At 43.1% G+C, this 15,965-nt stretch overlaps 2 protein-coding genes across 3 annotated transcripts in view; one reads left to right on the forward strand and one right to left on the reverse strand.

Annotated features, from left to right (window-relative positions):
* Positions 1 to 167: 167 nt before the first annotated feature.
* Positions 168 to 6,726, reverse strand: AIMP2 (aminoacyl tRNA synthetase complex interacting multifunctional protein 2). 2 transcript variants are annotated; one of them, XM_083153202.1, is made up of 4 exons: positions 6,548 to 6,726; positions 2,436 to 2,642; positions 1,476 to 1,707; positions 168 to 765 (listed from the first exon to the last, which is right to left on the reverse strand). In XM_083153202.1, exons 1-4 carry the CDS (start codon positions 6,590 to 6,592, stop codon positions 380 to 382), a joined length of 870 nt encoding a protein of 289 aa, XP_083009328.1. In that variant the 5' UTR covers positions 6,593 to 6,726; the 3' UTR covers positions 168 to 379. The 2 variants fall into 2 exon arrangements, with proteins under 2 accessions (XP_083009328.1, XP_083009327.1); XM_083153201.1 differs by having other exon boundaries at positions 6,479 to 6,724.
* A 354-nt stretch (positions 6,727 to 7,080) lies between these two features.
* The window catches only part of PMS2 (PMS1 homolog 2, mismatch repair system component), a 49,338-nt gene continuing 40,453 nt past the window's right edge, over positions 7,081 to 15,965 (forward strand). The window contains exons 1-4 of the mRNA XM_083153200.1: positions 7,081 to 7,321; positions 9,160 to 9,299; positions 12,919 to 13,005; positions 15,417 to 15,519. Coding sequence (XP_083009326.1) covers positions 7,308 to 7,321; positions 9,160 to 9,299; positions 12,919 to 13,005; positions 15,417 to 15,519 — 344 coding nt within the window. The 5' untranslated portion in view covers positions 7,081 to 7,307. The remainder of the gene's footprint in view (positions 7,322 to 9,159; positions 9,300 to 12,918; positions 13,006 to 15,416; positions 15,520 to 15,965) is intronic.

Here is a 15,965-nt window from a genome sequence, read left to right on the forward strand (position 1 = left end):
ACAACAGCTGGAGGGCTATAGTTTGGACATGCCGGGTATAATATCCTAACTGTCTGCATTCTCAGAATGTTAACAAGGAAACTGGATTCCCTCTTTCAGAACACATCCGTAACCACGTTTTATTACTATTTGTATTTGGAACAGTCTTTTAGAAATTAACAAGAAAGCTTTGCAAAACAGTCTTTATTCTATGTCTGATGTACCATAACAATTGCCATTTTATAAAATGGTTTATCACAATACAGAGATCGGCTGCATTAGAGCAGAGCGTGACGCACACACGTCCCCTGTAAGAAAAGCCTGCTGCTTGTCATACCTCTATGGCACTGTGCTACATTACACACAGCTCCGATACCCCACAATTGTGCACTGTATTTTATTACTTTAATAATGTCAGCACCGCATTAAAGGAGACGAGATTTTCACAAGATTTCATCCATTTTTGGACATTTGCCGGGATGGCGGTGGTGTTACCAGATTGCTGAATGGCACACCAACTGACTATATCTGCTACGGTTAGTTCAGAGCCGACCAGCCAGTGGGACTTTCCGAGTGCAGAGTTCATCGCCCTCAAAACAGCAGCTCTCTCCTTATTACTCCCTTCCCTAAACTGAAATAGGGCGGTATCCACCCAGCTGTCAATCAACGTAGCAGTGACTGCGTTATACACATTTCCCAACAATGAGAACAGGAACCTGGCTATATTGCCTTCACCCTCTATTGGACACATGTTTTGAATGCTGAATTTCATCTGTGGCTTAGGCACTGAAATAGAAAGGATAAAAATCTTTAACGCACAAAATAACTTTGTTAAGGAGAACGTGGTCATTGACAAGATACAATGGTGCTGCACGTACAGACGACAGAGGGGATAGTTAACGACCCAAGGGAGCAAGCATCGTTAATGATATAGTGCGTACACGTTAGCTAATATGCATGAAAAGGTTTGACTTTAAAACAAGTTGGATCTGTTTTGTCGGAAACTGCCGCAGATTATCAAATTATTGCCCTTCTTCACTGGCACTGACACTTTTCGACACTCAACAGGCAGAACATTGAATTCCGTCAAGCAGAGCGGTAACGGCACGGGATTCCGACTTTTGAAATGTTCAGACAGTGAGAAACCCGGATTGAATACCGCCCTTAGTGAGAAAGTAAATCCACACTAACATTAAAGAGGAAACCAGTTATTTTCCAGTTTCCAACCGCTAACATTTGCATATATTTCTACTGACATGCTGCTTTAAGTAAAATGGGGATAGCCTATTATCCCAGATGCCACTTTGGTCGATATCACGATGAACGACCAATGGTCATTATTGCAGTTTTCAATTAGCGTACGATTTAGGGCAAAGGTTACAGTATTTACCAGAATGTGTCTGGGTTATGACCGCTGTCGTTATTTTGACAGTTTTGTCAGCATCCTGACTGCTAGGATCCTGTACCTTACCCCCAGTATCACCCTTCTCACCTACCGTCTTTCCAGATGAGGGTAAATCCAAGCTGATAGTCCTGCCGGGACTTCTTATTGACCTGATCACCGAAGCATTTCAGCAGTGGCTCTGGAATGTGGGTGACAGAGGAATGTGTGTGCACCGCAGACAGCACCTGGTACTGTTCACACAGCAGATTGTGTAGGATCAGCAGAGAAAGTGGCGGCACAGTGGGATTTGCATTGATAACAATATCTCTCAGCGCACCGTAGTCCTGAATGGGAGAAAGGATTATAAGACTGTTACAATTAACCCTCGACTACTATATATTACAGCTTTGCTTTATCAAGTTGGTAAAAATAATCTTACCCATCTAAAAGAAAAATTTGGCTTATAGATGGGAGACCATTTCCCAGCTGAGGTTGCAACAACCAAATAAGCAATAATACCACGGTCATCAAGGAGAGATTAGCCATAAAGCAATCAATGTAAAGAGAAAATACAATTCTAAATGTTCTATTAATAATATCAGAGCGCATCTGTAATACTCTTTAATATGGGAGCAAACTGAGTGCTGAGAGACTAGAGACCAGCATCATACAACGCTATCCTTATATTATCCCAGAAGACCATGTAACGAAGGCAATAGCATAGGCTCCTCCTTGCAGATATCAAACTGTATGTGGTTCAGCTATAGAGCTGGACAGAGCGTTCTAATGTAGACAGCCATATCTGTGGCCAAGCTGACCAGAGGGGAAGACACTCTGGTGGCTGAATCCTTCTGCGTGTGGTCATTCTTATGTAGCCTGTATTAAGAGTTCTAAGGACATGTGGATAATTAGCAGTAGAGCCTGGATCAACCCCATGCTCAAATTCTATACCCAGTTTCCCATCACCACCCATTGTCTACAGTTGTTAGTGTGCCATCGTTCTGTGACAAGCTGACAGTAGCCAATAGAGTGTATTGCACATGTATGTAAATTGTGGGCAGTATTAATTTACCTTTCCAAGTATAGAGTCCAGGTCTGCCTTACAGGAGGCTGGAGCAGCCCTCTCATCTGCCTGAATGATGTCGGTCACATCGAGATCTGCATCCGGAGTCTGGATCATCTTAGAGAGACCATCAACCGCAGCCTTGAGTTCATACAGTCGTTTTAAAATGTCTTCTTGTCTGGACTCAAAAGCCTGAAGTGTTGGGTCTGCTTCTTCCTGTGGTATAAATACAGCATCATTAGGGCTGCCGGTCCATCTTTCTTAGACAGAAACACACAAAAAAGGGGGTTGTAGTCACAAACTACTCCAAACCAACACATTTTTTTTGTTGTTGTTTTTTTTGTCTTCTGTTCATCAAGAGTTTCAAATGCTTCGGATGAACCTGCACATGTTGTGTGGTTAGCTTTTTCTTAAGTACAGATATGCCCCAATAACCTATTGCTGCAGTCACATCTGCTGCGCATGCCAGGTCCCAGGAGACTCTGCCTACACCAGGAATCTCATTTTGTGAAGATAAGTACCTTTGTCGCAAGGTAGGAAAACGGCTTTCAAGAGACTACACTGATTAATCCAGGGCCAAGTTGGAATCTCTATATAACGTGCCAACATGCAGCAGCCGTGGCAAAGTTCCATTGTTTCTCATAGTCACACAGACTAAAGCTGGGTACACATATGTACAATTTCCTTTTTCTTGCGACCGTTCGATCGACCGAATACACGTTCGGCCGTCCAAAACATACGACCGTTCTGCGCGTACACATATGTACAATTTTACTTGCGACGTCCGATGTACTCCCGTCCAAACAATCGCAAGAAGAAGTATATGAGAGACCCTGTAACCCTTTGCCTGCTGTTTTAACTAATGTGTGTATAATGCCTCACTGCCCAACACTTTAGAGGCATCACTTTAAGACATTAATCAATGTTGAAGTTTTAATAGTGTGTTATGGTGCCCTGAAAAGAGCTTCCAGCACACTCTATTAAAACTTCAACATTGATTAATGTCTTAAAGTGATGCCTCTAAAGTGTTGGGCAGTGAGGCATTATACACACATTAGTTAAAACAGCAGGCAAAGGGTTACAGGGTCTCTCATAATGCAGCATACCACCATGCTTTGTCAAACTGTCAAGCATATCGATCGAACATGCGTACACACTTCACTTTTGTTCCGATATGGAGCCGTCCTGTCGGATGAAATATTAAGCAGCAAAGAACCTTCGACCGACCGACCGTGGACGACCAAGAGCGTTTTTGGCCGTTTATCGGTCGCACAGCAGCAATTGGGACAGCGTACACACCTATACAATCGAACGGCCGTTTGCCCCCAGATTGGAAGAACGGCCCGACGATTGTATATATGTGTACCCAGCTTAAGTTACATATCTAATTAATCAGTGCAGTCTTGTGAAGTGCTTTTGTTGCATTGCGATTACTGTAAGTAGCGCATGCATGCAGAAAAAAAACACGTGGTGGGGCTCACTCCTGCAAGGCATGTCACGCCATATGGCATATTGAGACTAGGTTATGAGGACACCTCTGATTTTGCAATTTTCCTCATCATATCCACTTTTTAAAAATCTTTATTATAATAATAATGATGATGATGGATCTATGCATTGGCTTATGTTCTTGTCAGCTGTTGGTTATTTGTATGGCCAGTGTAAAAATACCAAATCAGAGGTTTTCTTAACCCTTTGAGTGCCAAGTGAATGTCAAAATTGGTGTGAAAATTGCCAAGAAAACATTTTTCTTTATCATAATGACCTATATATAAATTTTTTTTTTTTTTTTTTTTTTTTTTAACACAATATTTTTTTTATTTCAATTTATAATACAAATGTGAGAGATGCTGGAATTTTTAGCCAATATTTGGCACAGCTCTCACTGAGGTGTTGGCAATCAAAGGGTTAAAATACACCAGTTAGCTGCACACTGTGCATTCGGCCATGTTGTTGAGATCCAATATCCACAGGAATGTAGCATATCTGTCAGTGTCAGGGTCTGCACGCTCATGAATATTAGCCCCTTTGCAAAGAGGAGTGTCTACACGTAGAGCAGACAACAGTTGGGAATTACAAAAATGTGCACAAAACAATTTAAGATGTCACAATAAAAATAAAGTCATACAACTAAATAAGGCCGACATAGAAATGTAAAGCGTATGAAAAAGGTATCATACTAGTTCTCAGGAAATGAATACCATATACTATATCTGGCTATGCACAACATGCTAGATTACAGAACCTCAACATTGCCATTTCTTCTGTGCCTTTTTATAGGGTGTGAGGGTAAAGTAGAGGATGCTGGCAATCAGAAAGTGCTGCCTTTCCGACTGCACATCATCAGCAATTGAATAACCAGTTAAAGTATAAATATGGGCTTCCTAAATACACAGAAATGGTTCAAAACTCATCTACAACCTTATTTATGGTTTCTGAGCTTTATAAATACTTCATTAAGCTAGCTGCTGCAGATTGTAATTGCCATTAGTAATATTGCACCCATTACAGCCCCTAATTTACCCATAATAACTATCAGGAATGCATTTAAATCCAGTCACAACATGAAAATTATTTGCCCGTGGCGGTCAACTCTCCCCTACGCTCAACAGGTGGATGCTGAAAACAATTTAGGTTTAAAAACATTAGAATGGCAAATAATGAGCCAATGGCACCAGCATTATAACAGACAAACATTAAAAAAAAAAAAAAAGTTTAGTTCCAAAGTATATGTGAACTAATTCAGGGTATTTTGGGGTTGCCAAGTAAAAAAAAAAGAAAAAAAAAAAAACTTCTTGGGTACTTGTTTCCAAGCATGGCGCCACCGATTTTGATCTTATGTTATCGGGTTGCATCGCATGCGCCCAGATCGCATGCGATGCAACCCGATTTTTCATTGTACAGCCACCATGATGGCTGATTACTGTGTTAAATGCCCCCCCAGACCCGATTTTTAATTGTACACCCACCCTGATGGGTAATTACTATGTGAAATGCCCCCTCATTGTTAACGCCACCCCAGTATCAACGGCAACCCGAAGCGCGGCTAGCGCATCGGTACGCATCCTCCGACCTTTTCATACCCCCACTATCCACGTCGGCGCGGAGTTGACTTTATATAGTGTGGCGAGCGCAGTGAGCCACCGAGCCCGAATGGCGTGGCAAGCGCAGCGAGCCCCGCGAGGGGACGCGGATTACTTCACATGTATTCCGCGTCCCCTTGCCACGCTTGGGGCTCGGTGGCTCGGTACACTATCTAGAATAAACTCCACGCCGACGTGGATAGTGGGGGTATGAAAAGGTCAGAGGACACGTACCGCTGCGCTCGCCACGCTTCGGGTTGGCGTTGATAGCTGGGTGGCGTTTACAATGGGGGGGGGGGGGGGGCATTTAGCATAATTACCCATCAGGGTGGGTGTACAATTAAAAATCGGGTGTGTGGGTGCATTTAACATTGTAATCAGCCATCAGGGAGGCAGTACAATGTTAAATTTGGTCTAATCGCGACGCATCATATGCCATTGTAATGGCATACAATGCGACGCGATTTTAAAATTGTATAAGAACGTCTTAAAAGCCGATATCGGTCTGATCAGGTCCCATCGCATACCTTAACTAATGGTATGCGATGGGACCCGACGGGCTCCGTGCTTTTTCTTCAAATTTTCAAATGCAAAGTAAAAAAATAAAAATGAAGTTAAAATAAATAATTCATGAGCTGAGATATGCGGTGGCACAAGTAATGCCAGGGTGAAGGCATCACAGTGCAGATATCAAAGGTGATGCTTCAGTCATAATAAATTATGTGTTTCCAAAACATCAGGTTTGGATGCTTCTTTCTCCCATGTTTACAACAAGCATACATACAGTACCATTAAACAAAGACCCATATTTGGTTTCCCCACATTAAATAAAGTGACCCTTATATGGAATGGGGCAGCTGCTAAAACGAGTCCACATGGGAAATGCATGCAGAAATAACCAGTATGGAGACGTCACATAAATAGCATGTAAGAAAGGCTAGGCCAAGGCTGATGACTGGGCGCAGTTACCTGCTCATGGTGTGCGGAGATGGGCTGGTGCAGGTTGGGCACCCTGTACATGCAGCTGGGTAAATCTACCTGCATATCCCCGCTGCTATACGGCTGCACCTTGTACATCAGCATGCCTGCGGCGACACTACTACAGCATACACCAGTCCACACGCGTACAGTCACACACAGACCCCGGGACGGTGCTGGAGAGCTGACGTCATCCTATGCGGAGAATTCATGCGTCTCTGTGGGCAGCTCTCTTGCGTTTTACCTATTCAGGAACTGAACGGCGGCCATACTTGCTTTGGGCTATGCTGCCCTTCTTTTTAACCATGCTGGCAAAAATTTTACAGTGATGCTTGTAATAATTTCTACGTCATATATGCTACGTTGTGAAATGAATGTGCCGATTGCTGTTAGTGTTTTTTATTATGTACATTAAAATATATATATATATATATATTTATTATTATTATTATTATTATTAATAATAATGCGTGCATTTCTCTATTATGTAGCTACAAGCTGTTCTCGTAGTGGAAATGTGGCCATACCATAGCAAGTACAACATGTTCTGTAAATTTTGTGCTAAAATTAATTTTGCCCTAATCAAATATGGCGGCAATAGCTTTGAATGAAGTTAGTCCGGTTTGGCTGGAACTGGAAGCTGAATGAGCGGTGCAGTAATGCAGCATGTGTCAGAGTCTGACCTGAAGAAGTAGTCACGTCAGTCTGGGTGCAAAGGAAACGAAGGAGTGGCGGGAGTCTGTGCGGAGTAACGTGCTGCATTAATATACAGTGAATACCATCTTCTCATGCAGCACAGGCTGCCTGCCAGCTATGTACTATGGAGCCAGCCTGGTGAGTTACACATCTTACTAGCTGTCAAACTACAGGCTGTAGGAATCTTGCATTTCCTAATCTTACCTAATGTGAATGATTAGTGCATCATATAATATAAATCAACTTAAGTTTAGAGTATGGGTTCACTAAAAAATGTTGCAAAGTGAAGGTGCATACACACTATATGCTTCATGAGCAATATCGTTAGTGTTTAACATCGAACTTCAAGGAGAACGAACGTGCAAACACAGTGAACGATATCGTACAGTGATGTCATCCTGACAGGGCACCGAACATGGTATAGTGGTGTAACAATCTAGTGCGTACACACTAGACAATATATACAGATAACTATATCGTTCTGCATATCATTAAAAAGTTTTCTGCAGAATGCGTTCAAATATAGAAGTGTTACTAGTTTATGAAGGTTAGGTTGGTGTACCTCATTTTGGTACTTGTGAGTTATCTGGGCGCCCGATTTTTTGATTGTATGCCTTAAGTTATAGCATACAATCAGATGCGATGCGATATCGCATCGCATCGCATGCGACCATCGGATGCGATGACCCGATTTTTCCATAGGAATCAATGTTAAAATGATTCCTATGGAAAAAGGGGTCCTTTTCATACCCCTACTATCCAAGTGGGCATGGAGTTGGATATAAACCTGTGGCGAGCGTAGCGAGCCACCGAGCCCGAAGCGTGGCGAGCGTAGCGAGCCCCGCGAGGGGACGGTATTCTGTGTCCCCTCGCGGGGCTCGCTACGCTCGCCACGCTTCGGGCTCGGTGGCTCGCTACGCTCGCCACAGGTTTATATCCAACTCCATGCCCACTTGGATAGTAGGGGTATGAAAAGAACCCCTTTTTCCCATTGAATTCCATGTTAAAATGGACTCAGTCCATTTTAACATTGATTCCTATGGAAAAATCGGGTCATCGCATCGCATCCGATGGTCGCATGCGATGCGATGCGATGTGCCCGATCCGACCCGATTTAGAAATCGGGCGCCCAGATAACTCACAAGTACCCTCATTTTTTATTTAGTTAATCGATGAAAGAAGGTAAAGTGTAATACCTGGATGTGGTCACTAGGTTGACATGGTCATTCGGTCGACAGGAGTTTTTCACTCTTTTTTTTTTTTTTTTTGTGAGAAAAGTGGTTCTTCATAGTTTACTATCCAAGCATAGAGTGAGAATATATTAGTGTGCCGAGCGCAGAGAGTCACCATGCTCGAAGAATGGCGAGCCATGTGAGGGGACACGGTACACTTATGTCTACTTAAGTAGACATATACACACAAAAAAACATGGAAAAGTCATGTCGACTTATCCATGTGTTGGTCTGATGACTGTCGACTCTATGACCCATACCCATAATAACAAAGCAGCAGGTCTTTTAAACCAGTAGTTCTCAGCCTAGATCTTCAAGGACCCCCAACAGTGCACGTTTTCTAGGTCACCCAGCAGGTGCACTCATTATTCACTGACACATTTTAAAAGATCCTCACGTGGAATTATTTCACTTGTGATTCTGTGAGGAGACCTGGAAAACATGACCTGTTGGTACTTGACAGGTAGTTTTAAACTAAAGTGTGCCAATGTAGGAAGGAGCTGGGGACTGCAAGTGGGGCCTGGAAAGGCTGCTTGCATCCCCAGCACCACCTGTCACCCATTACTGATATAATTGGTTACATTGTTTCTGCTATACAGATTATTCCGGAATCAAAGCCCTATGCAGGTTACTGCATAAGTAACGATTTTCTTTTCTTATAGTTTATGATTTCAGTGCTCTGGTAAAATATATATATATATTATTACATATATTGTAATTGTAGTTTATTTGACTCCTTTTCAGCACTGAAGCAGCTAAAGCGATAAAGCCGATTGATCGCAAGTCTGTCCATCAGATCTGCTCTGGTCAGGTGGTGTTGAGTCTCGCTACTGCAGTGAAAGAGCTACTGGAGAACAGCATTGATGCTGGAGCCACGAGTATTGGTAAGGGGTTTTAGGATGGAATTTTAAAATCAATCTGATTGCAGACCCAAGATGCGCACTGTTATCACGGGTATGGGTCACAAGGTCGACAGAACCTATGACCGCATCCCATTGAATGCATCTCTTATGGGGCGTACACAGATTTTGAGCTGTTGTCTAAAGGTCCATACACACTGGGCGACTATGCCCAGTGTGTATGGACATCGATGATCGCATGCATCGCTGGGGAGAAAGCTGCTCAGTGCATACACACTGAGCGGCTTTTCCACTGCTTGACGCCGACGGAGGGGGGAGGACGGCTTTGCATAGGGTAGTGCTATACAAAGCCGTTCTTAAAGCCGCTCATCTGCTGGTGTTACCAAGCAGATGAACGTCTTTTCCGGCGATGATGTGGGAGCGCGCAGCAGCGATCATCCCCAAGGCATACACACCGAGCAGCTTTCCCCGTGCTCAGCGCCGACGGAGGGGGGAGGACGGCTTTGCATAGCACAGAGCTATGCAAAGCCGCTCATCTGCTGGTCTTTCCCGGCGATGATGAGGGAGCGCGCAGCAGCAATTAAATGCTGTTTTTCAGGCTTCCTTGAAAAAAGTTCACTAATTCCCCTCTGCCGTTTCTACCTTTTTAATATGGGGAGGGGGGGGGGGGGTGCAGGCAGGCAAGCAATCAATCGGCATTGGCGAAAACATTACGAAAATCAGATGGAAAAAACATTTATCTTCAGTGAATTTGCTTTACGAGGTGGTTTTCGACCATGCCGGATTTTTCAACCAGTCAAAAAATCGGCACAGGTATTGAATAGGACGACTACAGTTCACCCTAAAAAATGTCTGACTATTGCCAATTCTTTTTTGCCTGGTGAAAAGTACAGCGATAATTGAATAGCATCTTAAACCTTCATTAAATTGGCTTCATTGAAAGCTGGTGTTGCGTTCTGAGAATGTACCGCTCTGATTTTCTGCTTAGAATAAAAACCTGGAACCAACTTATTTTTCATATTACCCCTAATTATGAAAAAGTACATACTGTGTGACAGTGCCATGATCCCAAGAATATGGAGGCACTGAATTTACAATTCGGCTGTAAACCATTCTATTTTAAAAACAAGTCAGCAATAAGGCAATTCATATTTTCTTCATCTGTATGTTTCAAAAATAAAATATTTTAGCTTGCTCCTATAGTATCTTATTTTGTTACCTTGGTTTTTTATTCCCTCTTAAAAGATCTCTAAACCTGAAATTTATACTGTAAAGGTCATCTAGAAAGCAGAAATTTAGTGGTAACCTAGAAAAGTCTGTTAGGTGTTGCATCTCCACTATATTACAGACAGCTGAAACTGTAATCACGCCTTTAGAGCAGTGCCCCGATGGAAGTGAAGAATGCAGTCATTTGAGCTGCTGTGACATAATTAGCCCTGCTTCCATTTGTGAATCCACAAAGTGCTTTTCTGCAATAAAAAACAAGCTGAGATATCAGTCACTCTGTGCTCTACCCTATGTTACAGAAGCACCTCCACCTTATCATGTTGGCATATTACTCAGATGTGAAAGAGAACACATTGCTCTATTATGTGATGTGTATGTTGTTCCGCCCAGCAATTCACAGTGACAGCTGTCAATGGGAAACAGTGGCTTTAGTTGTTCTGTAAAGTAGATTTGTCGCCACCGAAAGTGGAACAAACATGCTGATCTCCCAAAGAACAAATGATTGCTTGAAAATAAATAAATATATATATATATATATATATATATATATATATATATATATATATATATATATATATATATAGAAGAAGAGATAGATGTGCGCTCTGTATGTTTCACCACTTTAGTACATTAGCAATCATGCATTGGTACATAAAAGAAGTTTTTTATTATAAATTTCATCACAATAAAAGAGTGTCAGTAAAAGGCTTATACAAAGTTTGGTTCACTTTTCAAATTCAGATCACAGTTTTGTTCAAATAAGTAGCATCAGATCCAACTTCATGATGTGTATAATTTCTTAGGATGCGAGAACCCTACGCGTTTTGTCCCTTTAGGACTTCATCAGGGGTAAAATAAGGATCCAATCTGAATTATATCGTGAAGACTAATTACTTCCGGTAATGAGGATAGATTTGTGAAGGGTTACTGACCACGTTCAGATAAAATCTCTGTCCTGCAGAGGTATGGGACTTCAAAAAGTCCAATTTTCGCTGATAATAGTGAAACTGTCCTGCAGAGATATGGGACTTCAAAAAGTCCAATTTTCGCTGATAATAAAGAAACTGCTCTACCACAGAGGTCACTCCCACGTATGTGTGGATAAAAAACAAATAGTAGTGAACATCCAACTTCTGTGGGTATGCAGCCTCGCTGGGTGAACCAAACTTTGTATAAGCCTTTTACTGACACTCTTTTATTGTGATGAAATTTATAATAAAAAACTTCTTTTATGTACCAATGCATGATTGCTAATGTACTAAAGTGGTGAAACATACAGAGCGCACATCTATCTCTTCTTCTTCTATCTATCCCACCTGGTACCTACATTTAACAGCTAGGTACGGTAGAAGTGCTGCTCACTAACCAGCGCAGAAAAAGGACCACACTCCCCCCCCATTTTCTATCTATATATATATATATATATATATATATATATATTTTACAGTTTTCCAATGGAATAAAACAAGCAGAATTGTGGCTCTAATAGTACAATCCATAAATCAAGGAAACTTTGGAATGTGAGACAAGTTGACTTTGATCTTCTATAGCAGGGGTAGGGAACCTCAGGCCCGGGGGTCGTATGCTGCCCCCGTAGCCGGCCTGAGTGGCCTGGCCACCTGGCCGGGGACTTTGCGGGGAGTACAAGGGAATTATCGAGAGAGGTCGGTAGTTCTCGCGAGATTCCTCTTAATCAACAGCAGTCGGAGACTGTCAGTCCTATTCAGCGGCAGCTGCCAGACCGTGGGACGGCTGCGGCAGGACAATTTGTAAGAGAAATTTTTACATATGACCCCAGAAGGATTTTTGCCCCATACAAACGGCCCTTGGCACAAAAAAAGGTTCCCCACCCCTGTTCTATAGCAATGTATAGTTTCCACAGTCTTCCTGTGCCAGTGGGACAGGGTTGGCACATCATGCGTCTGTCCTGTTACTAACATTTTGAAGCTCAGAATGGGGTGTAACCTTTTTCTATTTCAAACTTAAGGAGTCTACACTCAGAACGCTCAGCACACAGCAATGTATCAGCGCTGAGCGATCTGTCAGGGCCAGTGTTCTTCGGTGAGAACACTGGCCCTGCCCGGCGATTTAACTAGATTTATCCAGCATGTTGGATATTAATCTGCGGGGAATAGCATTGCGCGGGTCTTCGCATTGCTTTCACTATGGCCTCTACACGCAGAGTGATATTGGGGCATTTTCTAAGCGATCTAGTGAAAATGCCCTGAACTCACCCCATATGTAGGCCCGATAACTTGGACATGCATGAGAAGTTTGATCAGTAATACTCTGTGCTGCTGTTTATAATTTGAAAATTCCCTCTCGTCTCTACTTGCCTATGTGTGTCCAGCTTTAAAGAAGGAATAGTTCAACTTCCAGAGATGTTGTTTCATTTTTCTTATTTTTGGTCCTTTAGATATAAGACTGAAGGAGTTTGGGGCAGAACTCATAGAAGTGTCTGACAATGGATGTGGGGTAGAGGAACATAACTTTGAAGGCTTAAGTAAGTAGAAGGTTCTGAATAAATGTGAATGAGATCACAGCATTGCACACTGCCAGCTTTGTTGTGAGTGTGTAAGAATTCTTTCTGTGATATTTATTACCCGATATGGGATTTTGGACTACAATATATGCATGCTGTCAAAGCCACCATATGTTACCAGGTTTGCTCAATGGATTTAATACTGCACTGCAGCCTTCTGCTTGCTTTACCATAGCTAGGTATGCTAAGGAATTTTCTTGATGGAATCCCATAAAACAAAAGCAAGTGATGCTACTGGTATAATGGAGAGTTCATCTGAAATCAAAGAAATTCACATCGCACAAACAACCCGGGTTGATGTGCGGTGTGAAAGGGTCTTTTGAAATTACCCAGGTCCAGCAACCCGGCATTCCGACCTTGGTTAAAAGAAGGGTTGCTGGGCAGTGTTAATGGGTAACCCAGGTCAAGCAACCCGGGTCCAGTTCACACTATAGGAAGGAGGCAGCGTCAATGCTGGATTGTTACCGGGACGGGGCTGTGTCCAAATATTGGTGTGACCCGGGATTTGCGATGTGAAAGGGGTATAATGCATTGCCCATTCAGTTTGCTGGTTTGTTCATACTCTACTGCACCTTTACTAGATGCATGGCTTTTCCATCAGACTTTATTCGGGTGTGGATTGAAAGGATTTACAGTGTCTGGTTAGACAGCAAATAGGTTGAAAGGTCTACAGGAGTATTTCAAATTTTTTGGGTGTAAATGTTGACATCCGTAGACATGAACCCCCAATTGGTGTAACATGTACCCTCGTATGGCTTGCTTTGCTCGTCATGCTTCGGCCTGGTACCCTGCTTCACTCGGCACACTTTACCATTCCCAGTTTTAATCCACGTGGATCATAAAGTATGAATGGTTGTGAAAAACTCATGTCGCCCTGTCCATGTGTCGACATTTTTCATGTCAACCTTTGGACCATTTCTACCTTTTGCATGTCAACCTTTTGGTGTGGACCTATTGACTGTTTACCTAGACACTGTAGACCTTTTAACCACTGTGCTTTCTGGAACACTGGTCTTGGATGTGACACATGTAAGGGTATATTCAATACAACATGGCGAACTATGACGGTGAGCAGTGCCCATAGCTCGCGGGTCAGTATTGACACCCCCCCTTCACTTGCCGTTTCCTCCTCGCTGGTGTTTTTCAGTGTGGAGGAAGCGACGTGTGCGGCCGTCCAAATGGCGAGGCTGGCCGCTATATGCAGCGGGCTTGTTGTATTAGCAACAAACCTTGCCGTTTGGGGGAGAGGATGGCGAGGATTTCCCTGGAGCATAGAATAGGGCGAGGGGGTTAGTCGGCGAGGATAGCTTGTTTTTCGGTGATCCTAGCCGAATGCAAGCCACCCTCGCCGCAGAAACCCCCTCATCGGCAGCATTGAATACCGCCCATACAGTGGTGCCCAGTGTACACAGAATGGCTTTGTGCATTTAAATGAAGTCACGGACATAACAAAGCTGACATTTCTAAAATGGCCGGCAAGATATGTTTGATATATGTTGTTCTATCTAATCCCAATATAAATTTCTGAATCATAAAACCATGTCTATTGCTGACTGCATTATTCCCAGCTTGGGCCTGATTCTGGATGACCCGGTAAGCTGCGCATATTGCAGCTTACCGAGCACCAGTGAGCCCGCCCGCCCGCCAAATCGCCCATGGGAACGACCAGCGTTTTTATGGGGATGCCCCATAAACTTTTGTGAATCATAGTACCCTAGAGCAACGGTTCTCAAACTGGGAGTCCTGACCCAGTGCATCATGACCATCTCCACTTGGGGTTGCTGACCATCAGGCTGATGACTCTAATCTCTGAATGATCCAAGGAGTCTGAAAAATCAGATGAATTGTCTGAGTTGTTCCTCATTTTGTGCCTCCACAACGCTGCCATGCATGTGCCGTCTGCTGACCACACGTGTGTGGAAACCATTCTATGGTAACTTGCTGGGGTCCTGTCATATGTTTTATTGTCTAATGGGGTCCCAGAGCAAAATAGTTTGAGACCCCTGCCATAGAGTATCAGAATTTTTTCACGGCACCCCATGGCTGGAATTTTCGTATTGAGAAGTTTTAAATTAAGTAAATTGCCTTTTATGGGTCCTCCTTGGGTTTAATTATGTGGTGAGGGATAAGATTTACTTCTGTTTGTGCACATATTTTGTGATTGGAAGCCACAAGCTCCAGTTTTGTCTATTGCATTGACCAGAAATAATTTGAATTGATTCTTGACCTCCAACTCAGGGCACCCCTTAAAGTGTCCCGAGGCACCCCAGGGTGACCTGGCATGCAGTTTGGGAACCACTGTTACAGTATATCCTATGATAGTGTGTTTTGATTAATAAGCTATAATTCATGGTTTACTGTTTGCCTTTTAGCCCTAAAACATCATACATCCAAGTTGCAAGATTTCTCTGACCTGATTAGCGTGGAAACATTTGGATTTCGGGGAGAAGCTTTAAGTTCATTGTGTGCTTTAAGGTAAGATTAAGTATGTGTTGCTGTATTCTCAGTGTTCTATTGACTGCTTGATGTTGAGAATATCAAGGGCATTTTTATTTTGGCATACTTTTATTTCTTATTCATACTGCTTTCAGACCGCAAATGCAGGGTCAACCGGGACTTTTAAACGCTTCAGTCCTGGTGCGACCCTGCATGTGCATGACGCCATGTGGGGGCGCGGCGGAGCGTCGGCACATCATCGGCGGTGGGGGAGGAGGCAACGCTTAGAGCTGGCGCTGCTTGAAGCGCTGCCTCCTCCATAGTGGAAATGGGAAACGGGTGGCTCAACCCGTTTAACCCATTCACACTGCACAGCTACACGGCAACGAACCCATAAGAACTCTGCTTTTTCCTGGTTCGGATTTCAGTGTTGCTACCGGTTAGCTGTAACCGGTAACCCATTTCACATCGCACTAATTACCGGA

This window comes from Crinia signifera, chromosome 7, assembly GCF_055691185.1.
Source record: "Crinia signifera chromosome 7, ASM5569118v1, whole genome shotgun sequence".
NCBI classification, from domain to species: Eukaryota; Metazoa; Chordata; class Amphibia; order Anura; family Myobatrachidae; genus Crinia; species Crinia signifera.